This window comes from Mobula birostris, chromosome 31, assembly GCF_030028105.1.
Source record: "Mobula birostris isolate sMobBir1 chromosome 31, sMobBir1.hap1, whole genome shotgun sequence".
NCBI lineage: Eukaryota > Metazoa > Chordata > Chondrichthyes > Myliobatiformes > Myliobatidae > Mobula > Mobula birostris.
The window spans coordinates 19,604,761-19,629,565 of NC_092400.1; the positions used below are offsets into that span (position 1 = coordinate 19,604,761).

Sequence of the window (24,805 nt, forward strand, 5' to 3'; positions counted from 1 at the left end):
CCATGTGCATGACAGTACACTTCCTGACACTATATTCCATCTGCTATTTCTTTGCCCATTTTCCTGATCTCTCTGTCCTTCTGTGGCATCTCTACTTCCTCAAAACTGCCTGTCCCTCCACCTATCTTCATATAGTCTGAAAACGTTGCAAGAAAGCAAACAATTCCATCACCTAAATCACAGACGTAAAAAGAATCGGTCTCACCACAGACCCCTGTGGAACAGCACTAGTCACCAGAAGCCAACCAGGAAAGGCCCCCTTTATTCCCATGCTTTGCCTCCCGCCAGTCAACCACTGCTTTGTTGATGCTAGAATCTTTCCTGTAATACATTAGGCTCATAGCTAGTTCAGCAACCTCGAGTGGCACCTTGTGAAAGGTTTTCTGAAAGTGCAAGTACACTACATCAACTGATTCTCTTTTGTCTATCCTGCTTGTTGTTTCTTCAAAGAATTCCAACAGATTTGTCGGGCAAGATTTTCTCTTGAGGAAGCCATGCTGACTATGGCCTATTGTATCATGTGCCTCCAAGTACCGAGACCTCATCCTTGATGATCGACTCCAACATCTTCCCAAACACTGAGATCAGACTAACTGGCCTGTGATTTCCTTTCTTCTGCCTCTCTCCCTTCTTGAAGAGTGGAGTGACATTTGCAAATTTCCAGTCTTCTGGAACCATTCCAAAATCCAGCGATAATGCCCTCATGATCTCTTCAGCCACCTCTTTCAGAACTCTGGGGTGTACACCATCTGGTCCAGGTGACTTACTTCCTTAAGACCTTTCAGTTTCCCAAGAATGTACTCTCTAGTTATGATAACTTCATACACCATAACCCCTGACACCTGGAACTTCTACCACACTGTTAGTGTCTTCCACAGTGAAGACTGATGCAAAATACTTATTCAGTTCATCTGCTATTTCCTGTCCCCCACCACTACCTCTCTCTCCAACATTGTTTTCCAGCAGTACGATATCCACTCTTGCCTCGCTTTTACACTTTATATATCTGAATGAACTTTTGGTATCCTGTTTAATATTTGCTGTTGAATTGACTTTGTTACTTACATCCTTCACATACATGAGGAGTAAAAATCTTTACGCTACATCTTTGTCTAAATGTGCAATTTATATTAATTAATAATAAATAGTATGTACAACAATATAAGACAGAAATACAGTTGTGTCAGCATGAATTAACCAATCTGAAGCTGTCCCGGAGCCTGTTGGTCCTGGCTTTTATGCTGGAGTACTGTTTCCTGGATGGTAGCAGCTGGAACAGTTTGTGGTTGGCGTGACTCGGGTCCCCAATAATCCTTCGGGCCCTTTTTACACACCTGTCTTTGTAGATCTCATGAATAGTGGGAAGTTCATATCTCCATATGTGCTGCCTGTCCGCACCACTCTCTGCAGGGTCCTGTGATTGAGGGAAGTACAGTTTCCATACCAGGCAGTGATGCAGCCAGTCAGGATGCTCTCAATTGTGTCCCTGTAGAAAGCTAGCTTACTTTTGTATTCCATCTTTTCCTCCTTAATGACTTTTTTGATGTCTTCTGTTTGTTTTGAAAATCTTCCCAATCCTCTAACTTCCACTGAATTTTGCTTTATTATATGCCCTCTCCTTTGCTTTTATGGTGGCTTTGACTTCTCTTGTTAGCTACAGTTGTGTCACCTTTCCTTTAGAATACTTCTTCCTCTTTGGGATGTATATATCTTGTGCCTTCCAAATTGCTTTCAGAAATTCCAGCCATTGCTGCTCTGCCATCATCCCTGCCAGTGTTCTTTTTCAATCAATTCTGACCAACTCCACTCCCATGCCTTTATGCCCCTGGAATACTGATACATCTGACTTCATCTTCTCCTCAAATTTCAGGGTGAATTCGATCATATTATGATCATTTTCCCCAAAGTGTTCTTTTACCTTAAACTCTCTAATGAATTCTAGTTAATTGCACGACGCTCAATCCAGACAGCTGATCCCCTGGTGAGCTCAACCATGAGCTGCTCTAAAAAGCCATCTCATAGCACTCTGGAAATCCCCCCTCCTGGAACTCGGCACCAACCTGATTTGCCCAATCTACCTGCATATTGAAATCCCTCATGACTATTGTAACAATGCCCTTTTGTCTGCATTTTCTATCTCCCGTTGTAATTTGCAGGTCACATCCTTACTACTGTTTGGGGGGGGGGGAGGTGCAGTCTGTATACAACTCCCATCAGGGTCTTTTTACTTTTGCTGTTCCTTAGCTCTATCCGCAAAGATTCAACACCTTCTGACCCTATGTCACCTCTTTCTAATGATTTGATTTCATTTTTTAGCAACAGAGAAAGCTGCTTCCTCTCCCTCCCTTCCTGTCCTTTGGAATAAAAGTGTATCCTTGGATGTCAATTTCCCAGCTATAATTTGCTTTTAGCCAAGGTTCAGTGATACCTACAACATCATACCTGCCACTCTGCAACTGTGGTACAATTTTATCTACCTTATTCTGTATACTGCACACATTCAAATGTAACACCTTCAGTTCTGTACTCGCTCTTTTTGATTTTGTCCATCTTTTACGTTGTAACTCATCTTGTTGACTGCAATTTTGCCCTATCAACAGCCTGTCCTCACTACAGATTACCTCAGCTACCTCATCTTCAGCACTAATATCTGCCTTTCCTATGATACTTCTTGCATTGAAATATACACAGCTCAGGACAGTAGTTGCACCATGCTCACCTTTTGCTCTGCGACGACACTGGTGCGAAGCTGTATGGGTCCTAATGCCCTTCCCTTGGACAACATTGGTGTCGTGGAGAGGGGAGACTTGCAGCATGGGCAACTGCTGGTCTTCCATACAACCTTGCCCAGATCTGCGCCCTGGAGAGTGAAGACTTTCCAGGCGCAGATTCATTGTCTCACAAGACTAACGGATGCCTTTATTAGAAGTTGTATATGGAATGTTTCTCTTAGACTTCTGCATAAGGTTAGGAGACAATATGTGCTGTTTTTTATGTGATGCTGGACGATATGCATTCCAAAGAGACTAGTTTTGTATAATGAGTGACATGCTATTTTGGGAACAAGCTGGAGTTGTGTTACTGTGCAGTCTGTTATGTATAAAGAATTCATTAATTAATTTTAAAATTAAAAGTAATCTTATATACACGTAATTTGTTTTAATTGAATTTGGATGAACATTTACCTTTTGTTAATATGTAGGCTTTGGAGCCAGCTTAAGGGTTTGTTATTATAAATGTGATAATAGACGCCTAAAGAGTGCACAATGAATGAGGGATATAACGAGAGGCAGAGGATGTATAAAGCCACAAAATTTAGTAAACAGATTAACATATTAATGCAAGTTATATTGTTGTTTGAGAGAATTTTGCACATAAGGATGTTGGGCTTGCAATCATTTAGTATTTCATGTGGATTTACCTTTACCAGTGACTCTATACAGTTGTAACATTTTTACAACTGAATATGTATGTATGTATACATTCCTCTTGCCTTTCCTCTGCTCTTTTCATGAACAAGTTTTCTCATTTTAGGACACAGTTTGTCCTTATGTATTGGACCTAAGCAGGGATTTATTTTGTTTGGTAGGTTGGGGAATGAAGGATAACAAGCTGTTTGATTGTGAAATAGATACCAAGCTGACATCAGGTGGGCCAGCAAATGAGCAACAGATGTAGCATGAGCAGATACTAGAGCTGTTGAGGCCATCTACGACCAAAACACTCAGGGCCTGGTTTTACTGAGAATGAAGAATGGAGGTGAACTTAACCAGGACAAAAAACCTTCAGGGGTGGGGCAGTGACGGTGATCTTGATGAGAGTGCCCTCGGCTTTATCACATGTCAATCTATTCAGTCCAGCATGATAATTGCCCATACTGGGGAAGAGGTGATGGGTGAGATAGTGGAGAGAGGATGCTTATTGAAAAGCTAAAGAAGAATGAATACTTTGCTGACTTTCCTCCACACTGCCATCTTCTTCTGAGGATCTTCTTCTCAGATGTGGGTCTTGAGGTTGTAGGTTTATAACTCAAGTGTTTTATTGTGGAGTTTTAAATTTAGTGGGGATACCACATTCTTCCAAGGTTTTTTTTTGTTTGTTATGTGGACTTCCTAACTTGGTCTGGGGTGGTGGAAAGCCTTGAATGGGTAGACTTTTTTGTGGTAGAGCTTGAATGCCTCTCTACCATTGATAAGTTCACCTCCATTCTTCATTCTCTGTGAGATTCGGCTTTGGGTTTTCTGATGGTACCCCTGAAGTATCTGGCAGTCAGCTATTTGCTGGTCCTCCTGAACTCTTTTTTTTCAGTGATGGATTTTCTACTGGAGTACAAACTTTGGATACCTGTAGAGACACTTCCTTGAGGTTTTGCATTCAGCACTTGCAAGACAAAGCTCGACAACCAGGCTGAACTTGTCATACAGCCCATTGACATGTTCATGCCAAGACCCAAGCTCTCAAGATATGGATCTCCTCACATATTTTGAGAGCTACTTGTCAGCCAAGTCAGACATCTGTGATCTTTCAGTTTACCAGTACAATTTTCACACCACTAATAAACAGGTAGCTTAAAAATCAGAACCTCAAACCTGATACAAAATTTGTGACTTACCAGGCAGCATGATCCCTCTCCTCTTTTATGCTTCTGAGGCTTGAACAACTTGAGCAGATGTCTCAAAAAATAAACCCACCAAAGCTCCCCTTGCAAAATCCTTGCATCCACAGGAAGGATAAGCAAGCCTGTAGCAGTTACTTGAAAACAAATCAAAACTGCTGAGAGGCTGAGCATGGGAGTTGACACTAGGACGCATTTCCAAAATAACTAAGTTCCAAGTTGAGAAAAGTATTTTGATCCTTTATTACAAAACCAACGAAGATGGGCAATCTTACAGCAATTAAAAAAAAACTGATGAAACTAAATTAGTGCTATAGCAAAATGATAGTAATTAGTTTTCAAATTAGCATAATTAGCAAAATAATGAAATAAGAGTTCAACAAGAAAATCACTCCCTCTCAGTGAAACTAAGACAAAGCATGAATACATAACTCATTTGCTTCTACCATGCCCTGACCCACGTGACAAATCACCCATAATAAACACTCAACACAAAATACTATACAGACAGGCAGAGAATAGATTCATGGCTCCTCGACAAGCCAAAGTCACTGTTTTGTCCCAGGGCAGCTTGCTGACACTGAGACCTAATTACAGTCTCAACATGCAAGCCACTTCTTTTCAGCCCATACCTAACTCCCCAATGTGTGTGCCTTGTTCTGAACTTGTTCAAAGGAAGAGGTTATTGTTGGGTAGAAGAAGAGATTCAAAATTTTCTAAAAGCTTCCTTTAAAAAATGCAACATCCCTGGCCCATGACTACTTAAAGTGGAGAAGAAGCATTCAAGGTGGCACTGAGTACTTCGAGAAAATGCATTGAGAGCAGCTTGAATGGAGGTAGGGATATACAAGTTACCCAACTGTGTGTCCTGTCAGATACCTTCAGCCTCATCTGTGGAAAGGTCTACAAGTCCCAGAGAGGCCTCATCAAATACCCGATGTCAAGAAGCTGCCTAAGAGAAGGCCTGGTATTCCAACTTAACCAATTTAAATTTTCCATCTTTCATACTGAGGATACTTTGCTCAGTGTAGACTTCCTGGAAAAATGTTTTGGTTCTTTTAAAATCGTGAAAGAAATGTTCCTATAATAACACGTGTGTACAAACTCAGAAGGGACACCATGAGAAATCAGTAAGTAGTTCTCTTTAAATAAATGTGTTGGCACCCCTACTATCTTTCTTGGCTTGCAATGGAGTTGATATGTTTCCCAACTGTGCCCATAGTTCATCCGACATCTGGATCTGACAAAAAGCTGAAATGACTTCTAGTTCAGTGTTTTCTTCATTAATATATTGGGTGTATTAGCCATTTGAATTGATTTTCTGTAGACATGTTTGTACTTATTGTGTCAGGAACGGTGTAAGTGCTGGGTAACTTTTTTGAATTGTATTATTAAGGTCCTATTGCTGACATTGATGTATTTATCACTTGATAATGTAAATGACAAATAGGGTGTTTGTATGATAGAACCCTTAATTCCTATTTCCAGCTGTGGTGAGTTATTAAATTATTAAAGTGCAGCAGTTTGTCGATGAACGCGTAGAACATTGCGTACAATGATCTGAACAATAGGATTAAAGGCAGCAGAAACGTTATTTGTCTTCATCCAGCCTTATGCAAGATGCAAGACAGATGGCAGAGTGGCAATAGAGGTGGATGCCAGTGTGTTAACAGTTGTGTTATACAAAAAAAACCCAACAGAAATGTTCAGGCATTGAAACCAGTTTATTTTTGAGTTCTGCACTGCACGCAGCTTTTTCCAGCTATCTTTATATCTAGCTTGGTGTATGTGGTCACATTATCCCTTTTGCTTTATTTAGAATATTGGATTTTCTCAAAATGTTCATTGTTTAGGAGATGGGCATCACTGGCAAGACTAATGTTTATTGTGCATCTTTAATTGCTCCTGAGAAGCTAGCCATAAGCATTTTACTATCGGCACATTTTTAAAAAATGAAATTCTAAATATTGTTCTGTAAAATTAATGTTATCTGTATACTTATTCTGTTGTTCTGATTACCATTTTAAAAATAGAATTTTGCATATTTTGTTGTATGGTTATAAACTCCATAAAGGTTTCTAAACATTGCCTTTTATCTTGTAATATGAGTCATTAAATTCCAATTAGAATTAAAATTTCAACACTATCACCTGCAAGCTTGCATACAGAGTCTGACTGTGTCTGACAGAGCTGAACTACATGAAGGCTGCCTCTTTAATCGTGCCACAGCAGAACCTAAAACAGATGATTATGTAAGCACCAGCTTGTTTCCTGAAATAGGTTATGCAGGTTCACACAAGTTGTGGTATGGACGGGCAAGAGGGCTTCTTTGATAGTTGCTCTGCAAAGAACATGGAGGGTCTCCTTAACAAATGTGACTGGGAGAACTGTAGCAGTAACAATGGGGAACAAAGACTGTTAGACCCTGCAAATTGCCCAAGCCGTCTTCATGACATCAGTGCATATCTTTCTGTCAACCTCAATCCTGGATCCTGTTGCTAGGCAGCGGACTTCTCCTTAACCAGAAGCAGCTCTGATCTGCAGACTGCTGCTGTTGCCACCTGGTACAGTCCTTCACAGCCTATCAGCAGACGAGTGTGTGCACAGCCTGCACACTGCCTAGATTCTATCTTTAAAATGAAGGCAATAAATGAAGAGGAGATGAGGCAATAAATGATCCTTAGAAGAGTTCACCAACGCTGACACAACATAACCCACAAAAAGCAACATCGGAGTAATGGTGGGTTCAGATTAACAGCTGAATTATTTGTGAGGTGCATGAGACATCAGTCTGATTCTGCCATTAGTTACAGCTGATGGCTGCTGCTGAATCTAAAAGGACTGGGGATTCATGCAGTGAGTGGAAAGCAACAAATGTTGGCAGTAGGTTTAATTTATTGACCTATAGATTGGGAATCAGATTGTGTATGGTTTTGTTTAGAAATACTTGGGTGTAGATGTTGACCTCTGATGAGGTTGAAACTGCTTTTGATGAGTGCTGGAATATGATTACATTGTGAATATCTAGCCCGATTGTGTGATAGCATAAGCAGGGCACTAATTGGCATTTTCTATTCATTTTTGAGACTGAGTACAGCTGTCTTAAGATATGCGATGGCTTTGCATAATATTATTTTCCACTCACAATATGTGTAACAAAGTTCATACGCTTGCGAGCCATACATTTTTGGCTGGATGCTTAAACTAGCGGGGACATGAACAAGTCGAATCTGCGTGTTTACAGAGGGAATTAATTTTATAATAAATCTACTGTTGCCATTTGACAGTACATTATGAGAGCACTTATTTTCCTTCAAAAAGTAGGCATGTTAAAGCTGAGTTTTTTTATTTGAATTTTAGACTGATGGGATTATTTAAGGCTGTTATCTTTTTTTTGGATGCATGCTTTGTAAATGTTAAATTAATTTTCATTTGTCTCTTTAATCCATCTACTTATAAGCAGTAACTAATTCCCATTTGTAAGTTGGTTCATGGTTTAGACATTTTTTTTCCCTAGCATTTCACTCATAGTCTTTGGAATACTGTACACCTGCATTATGGTTCTCAGTGATGCAGCAAGTGGCAAACATGATTTACTGTTTTCCTTGGGTGACAAAAATGTATATTGAAATGCAAAAACAAAAGAATTAATTATCATAAAATTTATTAGTGTTAGTAACTGAAGACACAAGACAAACTGCAGATGCTTGAAATCTGGAGCAATGTATACAAACTGCTGGAGGAACTCAGCAGGTCAGGCAGCATCTGTGAAGGGAAATGAGACCTTTCGTCAGGAAAGGAAAGAAAGAGAGCATACAGTAAGTCAGAAATAGAAGGGCAGGGGAAGCAGGAGTAGCACAAGCTTGCAGGAGATGGGGAAAGGTAGGAAAGTGGTGGGGGGGGTGTAGAAGGGGATAATGTGAGAAGCTAGGAGGTGATCGATAGAAATGCAAAAAGCTGAAGAAGAGGAATCTGGTAGGACAGGGTAATCGCCCATGGAATAAAAGGAAGGAGCTGCGAAATCAGAGGGAAGAACATGTTGGTAATGGTGGATCATGAGGATGGGGGAGGGTAAAGTGAATGGGTAAAGGAGACAGAGGGATTAAGGAAAACAAGGGGGGGAGGGGAAACAGAGGGGAGTGATTAGCAGAAGTTAGAGAAATCAATATTGATGTGGTCAAGTTGGAGACGACCGAGATGGAGTATGAGGTGAGTCCCTCCAATTAGCATCTGGGCTCAACATGGCGGTTTAGGAGACTGTGAACTGACATGTCAGTATGGGAATGGGAGGTGGAATTAAAATGGCAGGAGGTTCTGGCTATCACGGCGGATGGATTTCCCCTGATCTATGTCATGTCTCACCAATGTGCGGGGGGTGTAATAACCCGATATTTATTTTCAAAGTAGGCGCCTTGCATTAAATGTTCCATTCTTGTTGACCTTCATCATGTCATTAGAGGATATAACTTGCTGCTGTTTTTGGTTGCAATGAATCCCCATTTAGGCTAGCAATTTTTGAGTGTTAAGGCTTGAAATTATTAATTGTTAAATGCTTTCCCTGCAGGTACTGCTTAATGAGCGTCAAAGGTTGTTACACCGATTTTCACATTGATTTTGGCGGCACTTCAGTTTGGTATCACGTTCTTCGAGGAGGGAAGGTGAGTAGCATACTTATTGTCTTTCGTTACTTCAAAATTTGATAAACTTAAATGTTGATTGCTTTGTTTATATGTCTTTTCTTATTTGGAGGGACTGAAAGCAAAGATTTTTTGGAATAATAACAATAAAACAGTTAATTTTATATATAACAAATCAAAACCAAAACCGTTGGGCCTTTCTGCTGGTTAAAGAGTATGCCTGCAGAAAATTTTGAATCGTATAGATCCAGCTTGATTCATAGACACTGCTGGATTGGTCAATTGGTAGCAATTTGAAAGGTGACATGTTTGGACATCAGGTAATAATAGGTTATGGTTGAATAAGATTCTGCATGATTAAGAGTATTGCCCAAACCCTCTGATGCTCATTATATAGGTTCTTACATAAAGAATGGTTGGGTTGAATAAGATCTTTTGTGGGATCAGGTGATACTGGGCTGAGTAAATTGTAAATTATCGTTGATCAGCCAAACAGTGTTAAAAATGGGAAATCAAGTGCTGTTCTGTAGCTTAATAGGTGAGTGTTGTGCAGATATACTTTTCTAAAGAATGCCTCAATTACAAATCAGAGCCATGGCAACCTTTGAAGAGTGTTTTCTGTATTTTCAACATATTTACTATATTTTAATATACAAAATAGTATATTAAAATATAGTTGGCTGGTGGCATAGTGACATCAGCGCTGGACTGCGGGACAGAGGATCCGAAGTTCAAACCCAGCTGGCTCTCCCCCTGGCATGCTTTCCATCCGTGTGGGGTTAAGAGCTGGTGAACTCTTTGGCGGGGGTGGGGGAGGAGAACTCACCCGGCAGAAGGCAATGGCAAACCACTGCTGTAATTTGCCTCGTACACGAATTCCAACCAAGTCAGAACAGCGTGGGAGGAAGTCGTCCACTACCTGGAAAAATTCTGGATGCGACCTACGTTATTATTATTAATATACAAGAAGCAGTAACAGTATACCTTGGTGGAAACCATATTCTCTAGTACACCTACAAGAGGTTTTGGACAAATATTTTTGGGTGCATGTTTCACAGAGAAATGTAAATTTTCTTTGAAATCAATGTAGCAAATATCAAGCATTTCTGTAAATAGAGCATTTCCTCTGCCTTTTTCTTTGAAACCATATGAACTGTGCATTAGCCCTCAGGAAAACGAATGGAATTGATACTCTTGATGGAGATCTGTAGTGAGAAAATCTTGATTGGACTGGAGCAAATGATACTGATCTTGTGTTTCTTCTTTATAATCCTCCAGCCCTACCCCTCAATACTAGCTTGCCGCATACCTCACCCAGATTGTAGAACAGAAATTATTTCTCCTTGAGGACGAATGTGAAATGTGCATCTTGTTTTCTGATGGTATAATTTAGCATCCATGAGTTTGTTTTGGAAATGGTATGATTCAGTAGCATGCAAAGCAGTGGGATCAGCAAATCGGGATGTGATCTTGCCATTTTATCTATTAAGTTCAGTTGAATATTCTGTTTACTCATGGTCAGAAAATTTGAAGTCATGCAGTATTTAATCACAGCACTTTATTGGATTGCGATGTAGAATTGTTACTTGCCTATCTTTTTCTTCTAGTTCAACTTTCCTGTGTTTGCTTGCATTTTTATGTTGTTGTTGTTGTCCCTTTCCCCACCTTGTGGTGCATCAGGCGGCAACTTTGCCGTTTCTTTAGCAAATTTGCCTATTTTTTTTATGATGCTGAGTTGATAGCTCAACCAAGCACGATGGAAAGTGTGCAAGGAGTCAGCCAGATTCGAATCCAGGACCGCTCGCCTCGAAATCTGGTGTGGATGCCATTAGACCACTGGCTGGCTGCCATGTACTTTTATATAATCGCCTGTGTACATGTAATTGTTCAGTGGATTTTTCAGTGATTATGGTACAGTTGCCTTATTTTTCTAGAAACTTGTTAGTTTTCTGTAGTAGGTGTCACACTAATTGAATCTAGCTATTTTACAGGTGAATTATCACTGGAATTTTGTTAACCCCTGTCTGAGGATGAGATGGCCACAATTGCTTTTTCCTTTGTCGTTTCTTTGTTCTTTCCGCTCTTCTTCCTTGTTCGTTTTCTGCTCTTGTAACACTTAATAAAATGATTGTAAGCAATAAGTTTATGCCTCATTCTTGACTTCCGAAGAACCTTTGGATCAGAAAAGTATCAACATCCAACACCGTGTAGGCGAAACTGATATTGGGGAAAATCACATGATATTATTAGGATATTATGTAAAAGTGCTCCTTTGTAAATGTGGCAATTATTCAGTTGTGCTTCTGAATAATTTTGAATTTAGAACCACAGAAAACTATGAAAATTGCCACATAGAATTTTACCACCTTGTTAAACAATTGCTAATTTGTTCAGAGGAGGTGGAGGAGGTTGTATTTTATTTGCATGATTTTGACTTTTAATAAAGTTCATGTACATCAGTACTGCATATCAAAACGTCAGAATAATTCTCAAACCTTTTAAATTTGAGCTAATTTTTAATGCAGTGGGAAACTTAATTGTTCTAAACACACTCAGTTTTACAAGCAGTCTTTCTCCTCAGGTATTCTGGTTAGTTCCACCCACATCGCACAATCTGGAGATTTATGAAGAATGGGTTCTGTCAGGAAAGCAAGGTGATATTTTCCTTGGGGACAGAGTGGATGGATGCCAGCGAATTGAGTTAAAACAAGGATATACCTTTCTGATCCCTTCAGGTAACTGAAGACAGCTGTTATCTATTAATTAATTATTATTTTCATAAGTATATTAATGGAGAGTAGGATTGTTTGTTAAACCTAACTGAATTTGGAAACAGCAATTTTGCTATGATACCCTTTTAGTTAGGTTGTTAAGTGTGGGGAGGTTTGTGTGTTGCAAATAACTCCGTAAAACTGAAATACCTTTTCCTGTAAGCCATTTATTCTTGAGTAAATAGCATCATCTAATATAATGGGCTTTAGTATAATCACGATTACCTTTGCTATATTTGTATGCAGTTCATGTGTGTACTTAACATCCTAGTGAGATGCATTCTACTTGGGTTACTTGTGATATTCAATTTGATCTGATTTACACTTGAGGGAGGGTCAACCTCTTACTTTCCAGTAGAAGTATGCCTGGAAATTGAGTTTTAAATGAAACTTCATCTGTCGTACTCAATTTGTGAATTTTTAGAAAACTGCTTCTATTATCATTTGCTAGATAGAGATTTGATGTATTTTTAAGTGGTTTATAATGAATAATTCTAAAAGATGATGCTGCTTTGGTTCTATTATATGCACTTCATTTGACATTACTGCAAGACATTATCTCCTTATTCCTCCCCTTCAAACCTAATTTTATAGCTATAGATCCTCAACATTCATCTTGCTGCATACCCTTATGGCAGGTACAATGAAATATTCTCAACATTCATCTTGCTGCATACTTTTGTGGCAGTTACAATGAAATGACTGATCAGAATATTTGCAGAAATATAAATCTTCTGACCTCACATCAGCATCATGTAAAGGTTATCATTACAGCTGTGTCCTGTTGGTCTTGTCCAATATCTGGATGCTGGCATTGCTAGACTGATGTACCTTGCTGATTTGAGAGATTCTTCTTCTTAAGGCCATCACACTTACTTGGGGTATCGGCCACCAAAAGCAGCTCGCCACGGTCCCGTGGATTCCACGGATTTACGGCTTTTGCTACATGACTTCATAGGTCTTCTAAGTGAAGATCCTTTCTCTCCCAGGGATTAAGGTCTTTGGAGCTTCTTTTGGCATTTCTGTAGCTCTGGGATTTTACAGGCTGTGGTTGATGGCCCCATGCCGAACCCTCCTCCTCTCTCATCTGGACTTGGGACCATCTACTGTGGAGATGATTTGAAAGGTTACAGGTTTTGGTATTTCAAAAGTTTGAAGAAATATCAGAAACTTATGCTGGTGGTTTCAATGTGTATTTAATTAAGAATGTGCTTATTTTTGGTTCCCTATGTATCTATCAAACATTGTACAAGCCAGGGAATTGGGTTATTTTAAATAATGTCATCCTCTTAAACAACAATGAACAATAAACTGTGCAAATGCAAATATAAATAAGAATCAATAAATAATGAGCCTGAAGTAACAAGATAAAGAGTCCTTAAAGTGAAACCTTTGGTTCTGAGAACACCAGAAATAGGATGAGTGTAGTTATCCCCTTTTGTTCAAGAACTTGATGGCTGAGGGGTAGTAACTGTTCTTGAGCCTGGTGGTGTCAGTACTAAACATTTGCACTTTCAACCTGATGATAGCAGCAAGAAAAGAGCATGGCCTGGGTGGTGAGGATCGTTGATGCTTTTCTATGGCAACATTTCATGTAGATGTGCTCAATGGTCAATTAATCTGAGGGACAAGATTAATGATTACTTGGAAAGACAGGAACTAATCAGAGATCGACAACACAACTCTGTCAAGGGCATCTTGTCTAGCCAACCAGAATGAATTTTTTGAGGAGGTAGCAATGTGTAGTAGATATAGTTTACTTAGATTTAACAGGGTTACACTTGTTGACAATAGGGTGATAGTAGAAGTTCTTTTTCTGATTGAATCCCTGTGCCATGAATGATTTGGATGTCGGTGTAGGTGGTATGGTCAGCCATTATGCAGGTAACACTAGGCTGTGGAAAAGAGTCTTAGATTACAGGGTGATATTGATGTATTAGTGAAATGGACTGAGAAATGGCAGGTGTAGTTTAATCCTGATAAATGTAAAGTGGTACATTTTGTGAGTAGTACTAATGGTAGGATATACACTGTGAATGCTGATGTCTCGGGGTACTGAGGAACAGAAGGATCTTAGTGGGTAAGTCCAAAGAATCTTGAAGTTGGCATTGCAGGTAGATAATGGTTAATAAGGCATTTGGATGCTGCCCTTTAGTTGGGATATTGAATACAAGACCAGTGAGCTTGCGTTCCAACTTGATAAAGCGTTAATCAGACCTCATCTGGAGTACAATATGCAGTTCTGGCCACTTTATTTTGGTCTCATTCAGTTTTTTTTTTGGGTGTTTATTTTCTTGTGGCCGATAAGCAAATGGGTGATCTGTTAATTTTGTGTGTGTGTGTGTGGTTAGGGGTTTTGATACTTTTTTGTGAGTGAGGGGTTTGGAGATTGTTATTGTCGCTGTTTTTTTCCTGCAGGGGAGGGGTTGGGGATTTGTTGCTATCTTCGCTGTTTTTCCTGTGGGGAAGGGGGATGGGGGATTTTAGGATTTGTGAGTTTTGTTTCTGTTTATCATGCCAGAGGTGGTGGGGGGGGGGGAGAACTTGATGTCTTCTTTCAACAACCCCATGATCTTTCTGCATTTCATGGCTGTCTGGAGAAACCAAACATTGGAGTTGTATTGTACATGCATACTTTGACAATAAAATTAACCTTTGAACCTTTTATAGGATGGATGTGAAAGTGCTGGAGAGGATGCAGAGGAGATTCACTTGCACGTTGCATGGGATGGAGTGACATCCCATAATTTTAGTTGTGAGGATAAGGGCTTGATCTTTTTCCTTTCATCAGAAGAGAAAAAGAAGGAACATGATTGAGGTGTACAAAATTAGGAGGGATGTAGATTGGGTAGACTGCAGAAATCCTTTAACCTTATCAGAGTTAAATAAAACTAGATGACAGAGATTGAGGGGAAATAGTAAGTACCTAGATGAGTGGGAGCAGAGTCTCTAACAATATTTAAGAGGGATCTAGACTAGCATCTAAACTGTCTAATGATAATATTAAAATACAAAAACAGCAACAGAGCAGAATTTGGGCACAAGCAATGTGGCTCACAGAATCAATGTGATGTTACATAAACATCCTAGGGAAGAGATTTTCGACCATTTTCGGCCAAGAGCCAGATGCACGTTTCTAAAGAAGGCCAGGAGCCTCAAAAATGTACATGAATGTGAAATCCCACGTGCACAAATACAAGACTTGCAGGGACAGAGGTGAGATGCTCTTTACCACACAAAGTAGAATTCTTAGAGAACCGTGAAGACTGCTACAAAGAAAACTGAAACTCTGTATTTGAGAAAACAGGAGGCTTCAGTGCACCAAAATATTTAAGATCTTTCTGTTCCAGAAAATCAGTTTACCCTCCCTACTCTTCCTTTACTCTCCTTTTGCCCTGGAATTTCTTTGTCTTTTCTGATTATGAAAAGATGGTTAGAAACTTCACCCCTGCTGTCCTGAGGTTGTATGGAACTTGAAGGAACTGTAAAGATCAGATCATACGAAACTGTCATCACATTCAGCCTGCAAACTATTATATTGTAATGATCTGTACTTAAAGATGAAAGTCCTTTTATTTACTGTTTAATGAACTCTAGGTAACAGCAATGTAGCTACAAATAGAATTTTGTGAATATCTCCCAATGTAGCCAACTATCTTCTCCTGTCAGACATGCTATAAATCTTTTGCACCTTTTCCATTTTTCTCCCAGGGCCCTAACTGATCAATGCGAATTATACCCATTGCGTTAGAGCTTTAATAAACCCTCTTAAAATGCCTAATAGCCATTCTTCAAATTGCAACAAACTCAAGTTGTGTTAATCTGTTTTTTTTCCCCAGGATGGATCCATGCAGTGTACACTCCAGTAGACACGTTGGTTTTTGGTGGAAATTTCCTGCACAGCTTTAATATTCCCATGCAGCTTTATATTTATGGGATTGAGGATCGAACTCGGGTAAGTCATCTCCGTGGTAATTCCTCTATAATGAATGCAGACTTAAAGCAATTTTTTACCCTTTACTTGTTTGTCCTTATTTCTTTTGAGGTGAATTCTCCATTACCTGCAGCATTCCTATTATCTAGGCTCTCATGTTTTGTATAGTTTGTGATTATTAGCGGGCAACTCAGCTGGTGGGGACGTGGGGCAGGTAGATCGCTTTGCAGTCAACACTGATCCTCTTCTCAGTAGAAATCAAAGTACTTTGCTGCGTTTCACTAAGTATGATTAAAGCCTGTGACATTTAGTTTTTTTTACTCTAATAATGGGAACATTCTGAAAACTCCATTGATATTGTAGCTGTGATTAACAAATGAGATCGACCAAAGAATGAAAGAAAGAAAGACCAAATGCATGAGTTTTCTTTTTTTTTGTATTGCAGTATGATCCTGGTTGTGTGATTAAATACTGAACACTAAAACTTTGTACTATACGAGGCTCTTTGCTTTGCTCTCCAAATTTTTTCCCAGTACCATGCATCATCCTCTTAAAAGTGGATCACTTTGCTAATTTTTTGGTCTAGTTAAGCAACGTAATGTTGCAAAATTCTATTTCTATATATGCAGATTTTTTTTTCAGATTGAAAGATTCATATACTATCTGTATTGGTGATTGTGATATTTAGTTCTGCATACTTGGTTTGTGTAAAAAGATGCTCCCTTTTCCAAAAAAAAGTCTTGTTTTGAAACACTTAATGCTGCAATTGATTTAAAAGTACAGGTTTATATGCTTTACTGAAAATTCTGGTTTGGTGACATTTTTGTTGCATTATCCCAGCAAATGGTATGCTACATCATAGGCCTAAAATTGGAGACCTACAACCTCATAAGACATTCCATTTCCATTTTTATCACATGATACCTGGTTAAAATTAACAAATAATTTTCTTTGAACTTGGTGCACTTTAATTGACCCTGTGAATAGTGTACTTTGTCATACGAGGATCATTGAAATTTATCAAGTCCAAAGAACCCATTCTGTCATTTTGGCAACACCAACCAACAAGCGCTGTTTAGTGTACTTCTTCCAGATGTTGGTTCATAAACATGAGGTTCTGGTTTCAAAGGCTTATCCAAGTACTGTTTTAATGCATTGAAGAATTCTACCACTACCGCCCTTTTGCAGTGTGAAGGAGAAGCATTCAGCTATCCTGTATTCACTTATACAGTTCTAGATACAGCATGGAAACTTTAGCTCACCAAGTTGGCACTGGCCATCAGTCTCTCGTTCCTCTGTGAATAAATTTTGTAGTCCTTAGTTCTGAGTCTCATTGCAAATATAAATACACTTGTCCAAATAACCCTGGAGAGCTGGCTCAGTTTTATACAACTCAATTAAATATGTTATCACCCTGCTCTGATTCAAAGAAAACAAGCCCATTGTTTCTCCAAACTAAGATTTTCCTGAAAACATGCTCGTAAATCTCATCTAACCCATCTCTGCATGGAGCTATCACATCTTTCCTTATTGCAATTATACATGGTCCTGGTCAGAGTGCACCTAAAGTTTTGTGTGAATTTTTGGTCTTCTCAGAGGATATGCTAGCCATAAAGAAGCACCTGCTGCAATCCTAAATTTGTTTTCTTTCTTATCAGTGTTGATGTGCGCTAGTGTTGCGTATAGTGCACCAATCCCACTGCAGATCATCATTCAGATGTTTTCATGTGAATGTCTGATGAGATGTGATAAGGTTCAATTGCACATTTTATCACCAGGTTCTTGCATGGGTAGTGACCATCTGATGAAGTGCTAGAAGCCTGCCATTGCTGCTGGTACCTATTCATGCATAACCAGAGTTGATATCTCTGGGAGGAAAGATTATAAATGGAGTTGTTTGGATTATGTTGCAGTAATTTGTGAGAATGACAATTATGATCTAGTACTTTTAAAACTGAATTGTTTCCTCAATTGTTTCCTGCTTCCCCTCTATTTGTGCACGTAAGAAGTGTTACCCTGCTCTATGTACTTAGAGCTAGGAGCCTATCTCAAGCTGGAAACCTTGCAAATGTTTCTGTAATGTTTTAAAAGAGTAATGAAGTCATTGTAAAGATGATAACTGCAACAATATCAGATGTGGCAATCTGCTAAATTATTCTCACATGTACAGAGGTACAGTGAGAAATTTGCATACAGATCAATTCATTGCAACAGTGTATTAAGGTAGTATAAGGTAAAACAATAACTGTGAGAATAACAATAACAATAAGTGTGGAATAAAGTGTGACATATAAGGTTTTTATAATTTTTATCATTTCAGCAAACTGTTCAAAAAGTCTTATAACAGTGGGATAGAAGCAGTCCTTGAGCTTGGTGATATGTGCTGTAAGGCTTTTGTATCTTCTGCTCAGTGGGAGGGGGAGAAGAGAGTATGCCTGGGGTTGGTGGGGTCTTTGATTATGCTCAGTGCTTTACTGAAGCACTGAGAAGTGCAGACAGAGTCCATGGAGGGGAGGCTGGTTTCTGTGATGTGTTGAGGTGTATCCACAACTCTGCAGCTTCTTGCTGCAGTGGGAACAGCAGCTGCCGTACCAAGCCATGATGCATCCAGATAGAATGCTTTCTGTATTGCATTGATTAAAAATTGGAGCGGGTCAAAAGGAGTGGAGATATGCTGAGGAAGCAAAGTGCTGGAGAGCTTTCTTGGCTGTGGCATCAGAATGGTTGCACCAGGACGGGCAATCGAGGATGTTCACTCCGAGGAGTTTGAACCCAGCCCTCTCGTCCTCCTCACCATTGATATCAATTGGAGCATGTATATCTCCCTCCTTCCTGAAGATGATGATCACTCTTTTATTTTGCTGACAGGGAGGGAAAGGTTGTATGCTTCTACTAAAATATCATGCCCACTACCAGATACTGAAAGGCCTCAAAGTAGATGTATAGAGGATGTTTCCATTAGTAGGAGAGCCTGGGATTCGAGGCCACAGCTTCAGAATAAAGGGATATCCCTTTAAAACTAAGATGAGAAATTTCTTCAGACAGGAGATGGTGAATCTAGAGGGCTGTGAAGGCCAAATCACAGTGCGCTGAGGACAGAGATTCACATCTTGAATGGCAAGAGGGTTATGGGTTATGGGGAGAATGGGCTCAACAAAAATCAGACATGATTGCATAGCAGAGTGGACTTGATGTGCCGAATGGCTTAATTCTGCTCCTATATCTCATGGTTTTATGCAAGTTTTGCTCACACTGCATTAAATTATATTTTTGTACAGGGCAATATGGTGCTGATAAGATCATGTTAGGTCATCTTAGCCACTAAAATGTGTGCTTGCTTTTCCAAAGTAAGATGACAAATGATGAATTCCTCCGTCTCCGCCGCATCTGCTTTCAGGATGAGGCTTTTCATTCTAGGACGAGGGAGATGTCTTCCTTTCTTACAAGAAAGGGGCTTCCCTTCCTCCACTATCAACTCTGCTCTTAAACGCATCTCCCCCATTTCACGTATATCTGCTCTCACTCCATCCTCCCGCCACCCAACTAGGAATAGGGTTCCCCTAGTCCTCACCTACCACCCCACCAGCCTCCGGGTCCAACATATTATTCTCCGTAACTTCCGCCACCTCCAACGGGATCCCACCACTAAGCACATCTTTCCCTCCCTGCCTCTCTCTGCATTCCGCAGGGATCGCTCCCTACACAACTCCCTTGTCCATTCGTCCCCCCCATCCCTCCCCACTGATCTCCCTCCTGGCACTTATCCGTGTAAGTGGAACAAGTGCTACACATGCCCTTACACTTCCTCCCTTACCACCATTCAGGGCCCCAAACAGTCCTTCCAGGTGAGGCAACACTTCACCTGTGAGTCGGCTGGGGTGATATACTGCGTCCGGTGCTCCCGATGTGGCCTTTTATATATTGGCGAGACCCGACGCAAACTGGGAGACTGCTTTGCTGAACATCTATGCTCTGTCCGCCAGAGAAAGCAGGATCTCCCAGTGGCCACACATTTTAATTCCACATCCCATTCCCATTCTGACATGTCTATCCACGGCCTCCTCTACTGTAAAGATGAAGCCACACTCAGGTTGGAGGAACAACACCTTATATTCCGTCTGGGTAGCCTCCAACCTGATGGCATGAACATCGACTTCTCTAACTTCTGCTAAGGCCCCACCTCCCCCTCGTACCCCATCTGTTACTCATTTTTATGCACACATTCTTTCTCTCACTCTCCTTTTTCTCCCTCTGTCCCTCTGAATATACCTCTTGCCCATCCTCTGGGTCCTCCCCCCCTCCCCCCTCCCCCTCCCCCCCTTGTCTTTCTTCCCAGACCTCCTGTCCCATGATCCTCTCGTATCCCCTTTTGCCTGTCCAGCTCTTGGCTCTATCCCTCCCCCTCCTGTCTTCTCCTATCATTTTGGATCTCCCCCTCCCCCTCCAACTTTCAAATCCCTTACTCACTCTTCCTTCAGTTAGTCCTGACGAAGGGTCTCGGCCTGAAATGTCGACTGCACCTCTTCCTACAGATGCTGCCTGGCCTGCTGCGTTCACCAGCAACTTTGATGTCTGTTGCTTGAATTTCCAGCATCTGCAGAATTCCTGTTGTTTATGACAAATGATGAGATGGATTTGCCATCTGTAATTGATAACCTGTTACCAATCTGTCATTAATCATTGTGAATACCAGCTGAAGTCAGAGCTAATAGTGATGGCTTTCACTATCAAACAGACAACCATTAATTATTCCCAAAGTTGTAATGTGATGAATGATGACTAAGTTACCATTTGATATCTGTGGAATTTTACACTGTCATGGTTTGGCCTATAAAGTAATGAACCCATGTACACTACCTTACGATTTTCTTTAATTCTCTCTTGTACTGCTTATTTATTATATATAATACACTGCTTATTTAATTTATTATATATACGCACACTTATACATACTCACACATACACACACTGCCAATTCCAGTTAATTGGGACGCGCCATGACCGGTGGATATTGACCCAATTAAGCAGCTGCTCCAATTAGCTGAAGTTTCAAGGAAATAGTTAAAAAGGTGTTTTTTTTTAAAAAAAAAAGGACAAACTACTGTTTAACTGAGTAACAAATTAGGCATTTAAATGAAATGCAGATCAAATTAGAATACTACCAATACTACTACAGTACTATAAAACTGTATTAGTCTTTAATAGTTATCGACGGAGGAATTAATCCTTGATTGACTGAAAATGATCAAAATCAATGCAGACACCTAGTGCAGATAATGCCTTTAAAATAAAATGATTGAAAATCACAGCATTCTGAATCTGCATCAATTGGCCCAAATCGATGTTTGCTCTAAGCACAGTGTCCAACAGCTACACAAGTGCATATGACTGATGCCAGTTAAGACAACAGTCTCCTGCCCCAATCAAGTGGTATAATGTCCCAAGTAAATTAGGGGTATCCTGGCTATTTTCTCTACTAGTTTCTGTTATTTAAGAGTTGTCTCAAATAAGTGACTGCCCCAGTTAACTGATGGGCAAATTAACCAGAATCAACTATATTACTGATTGTATTTTATAATTTTTTTTAAATGAAGTATTGCACGGCTGTAAAACAACAGATTTTACAAAATTTGCCAGTGATATTAAACCTGATTCTGAAAACCTGTTAAGTACTTCAAATAGACCATTTTCGATATAGGGTCCTACTGTGATAACTAATGATTCAGAATAATTTTGGCATCAATCACAATGTTATAGTAAGATACAAAAGCTGAGATTAAAAAAAATTTCTGGATAAAATCCCATCGTGGAATTAATACAGAGTTATCTGTTTTGATTAAATACATAACTAATAGACACTCTTCTGGCATAATTTATTTGGCACTTCAAGCAGCCTCTGCCATTCATACGATCATGGTGGATCTTTTATCTCAGTATTCTTGATATCTTTTTTGTGTAAATATCTGCTCACTATCTTGTTGAGTATATTCAGCAATTCTGCTTTAACTGTCTATTGAGTTTTGGATAGTAAGTTTGTGACCTTTCCACCACTTTATCATCCAGATGTTGAAGGGATATCAGAGTGGATGCAGAAAGAGAAAGGTAGAAAATCAGTAGGGAAGGCTGCCTGGATCTACCTTGATTATGGCCTCCAAACTGCTAGGTAGTTTGGCCAGTGCCTTGTCTAGGTTTTTGGTGGCCAGATTGGACACCATCAGTACAGGAGATGAGTAATGTTTTAAATGGTGGTTCAGACGATTCATTTTCAAACTCCTTATTGCCAGGTGCTGGCATTTAGTTGAGATACAACTGAGCAGAATTCTAACCCTGAAGTGACCAGGATTTTACACTTCAGCAGCACGGTTTTAAGAGCTGTGCTGAAAAATTGATTTAATCAATGAGCTAACTGTATATCGCCTCTGATAATTAGTCTGTTTTCTTGTCTCATAGCACGCAAACTCCACCAACTTCCAGTATCATTTGAGTCTTAGGTTTTTCAAAAAAAAAGTCTATTTCCTAACTTTTAGACATTATTGGCTTAGTTGTATGCCACCACCATCTACCACGCCAGAGAAAGGAACAGATTCTAGAGGAGAGAATATGAAGAGACAGACAAATGTAAAGGGTGAATAGAAGGTATTATCAAAATGACAGATATGTAAGAGAGCCTTGCAGCGCCATGGGAGATTCACCAGTATATGTATTATCTTTTGGGAAACAGATTAAAAGCAGAAGTATCACATCCACACTGTGAAAATCAATTCTTCAGTGTAAAATGCCTCTCAGGTTTTTATATGCTTGTCAGATGGGCAGCCTGGTGAGTCTTTTTGATTCTAATCTTCCCATGGGATAAATGCACATAAAATTGTGATATACCATCACGTGAAAGGTAAAATGGAGGCAGTGATTATCCTCGCTCCTTAGGGTGCATGAAACTGATTATAGTAGTTAAGGATCACAGATAAGGCTAGTTTGGCTTATTCACAGGATTTTGATAATTTACATTTCAAATGAAGGATCTTTCATGTAACCTCGGGTCTGGTCTGTATAAATTCTCATGCCTAGTACAACTAGTAAGTTATATTACAGCATTTTACGAAGGAACTGATTATATATTCAATATTTCAAAACATTCATAGTTTTTTGTAAACCCCTAGGAAAATACAAATAGCATTGTGTTACATCAAGAAAGTGGCATTTCATTGTGAATATGGTTTTCGATGTGCATATGAGATATAGAATGAGATTTGAGATTAACCTTCATTCTTATGATTGTTTCCAATAATTAATTTGGAAAGAACTAATACAAACAAATCATTACAAGGTTCTGCTATTTGGGAGCCTTGAGGAATGGCTCTAGAGCAGAGGTTCCCAACCTGGGGTTCACGGACCCCTTGGTTAATGGCAGTGGTCCATAGCACCAAAAAAGTTGGGAACTCCTGTTCTGGAGCTTTGACTCATCAGTGTAACAAAGGAACAGTAATTAGAAGTTTATTGAGAGTGCAACAGATAGGGGCAGAGAACAATGCCTTTCAATTTCTCACAACTAAATTACAAGTTAGGGCACTTTGAAGTGATGTACAAAATAAAGGAGAAGTCAGTAAGACTTGGGTAGCAAAGGTCGTTTTTGACACTGATCAACAGCAAAGAGTCTTTTGGGCCAAAGTGAAAACAGATTTCTACAAATTATTCTGAATTTATTACAATGATTAAACACAAAATAATTGATTTCATAATTAGTCACCCCCTTCAAGTCAGTATTTAGTAGATACACCTTTGGTGGCAATTACAGCCTTGAGTCTGTGTGAGTAGGTCTCTATTAGCTTTGCACATCTGGACACTGCAATTTTTCCCTATTCTTCTTTACAAGTTGCTCAAGCTCTGTCAGACTGCAGGGGGATCATGAGTGAACAGCCCTTTTCAAGTCCATCCACAATTTCTCAATTGGATTGAGGTTTGACTGTGACTTGGCCACTCCAGGACATTGACTTCGCTGTTTTTAAACCATTCCTGTGTAGCTTTAGCTTTATGCTTGGGGTCATTGTTTTCTTTGAAAACAAATCTCCCAAGTCACGGTTCTCTTGCAGACTGCATCAGGCTTTCCTCCAGGAATTCCCTGTATTTTGATGCATTCATTTTACCCTTTACCTTCACAAACCTTCCAGGGCCTGCTGCAGTGAAGCATCCCCACAGCATGATGCAGCCACCACCATGCTTCACGGTAGGGATGGTGTGTTAGTACTGTAAAGAATGTGCAAAGACAGAAATACTGTATATTAAAAAAGTGAGGTAGTGTCCAAAGCTTCGAAGTCCATTTAGGAATCGGGTGGTAGTAGGGAAGAAGCTGTTCCTGAATCGCTGAGTGTGTGCCTTCAGACTTCTGTATCTCCTACCTGATGGTAACAATGAGAAAAGTGCTTGCCCTGGGTGCTGGGGGTCTTTAATAATGGACGCTGCCTTTCTGAGACACTGCTTCCTAAAGATATCCTGGGTACAGCAAGTACAGAAATCCTTCAATTTCTTTTCACAAGAATTTGATTTTTGCTTGCACCTCTTCAGTTTAAGCAAATGTAACTTTGACATTGTTAAGTGATGTTGCAGTAATATTGATGATTGTTTCTCTTTGGGAAGATCATGAATTCCCACAGAGGGAGATGTTGGGCAAAATCCAGGCAGTTATCCACAGATAAACAATCGCTAGGAAAGATAGTGCATTTAAGCAATGTTGTCACAGGGTAATGGGTAGATCACCTGCTTGTTCTTCTTGATCCAGCTACTCATCTGGATAAACTTGGGTAAATCATTGTGTCTCTTCAGTCCGTTGTCCTGCAAGTGAAAGTTTTTTGGA

The 24,805-nt window shown here is 39.7% G+C and overlaps 1 protein-coding gene across 12 annotated transcripts in view; it reads left to right on the top strand.

Annotated features, from left to right (window-relative positions):
- Positions 1–24,805, top strand: part of kdm2bb (lysine (K)-specific demethylase 2Bb) — a 245,450-nt gene that overhangs the window by 83,384 nt on the left and 137,261 nt on the right. For all 12 annotated transcript variants that reach the window (XM_072247794.1, XM_072247787.1, XM_072247789.1 and 9 more), the window contains 3 exons: positions 9,180–9,273; positions 11,834–11,987; positions 15,863–15,978. In XM_072247794.1, the coding sequence (XP_072103895.1) occupies positions 9,180–9,273; positions 11,834–11,987; positions 15,863–15,978 (364 nt within the window). The remainder of the gene's footprint in view (positions 1–9,179; positions 9,274–11,833; positions 11,988–15,862; positions 15,979–24,805) is intronic.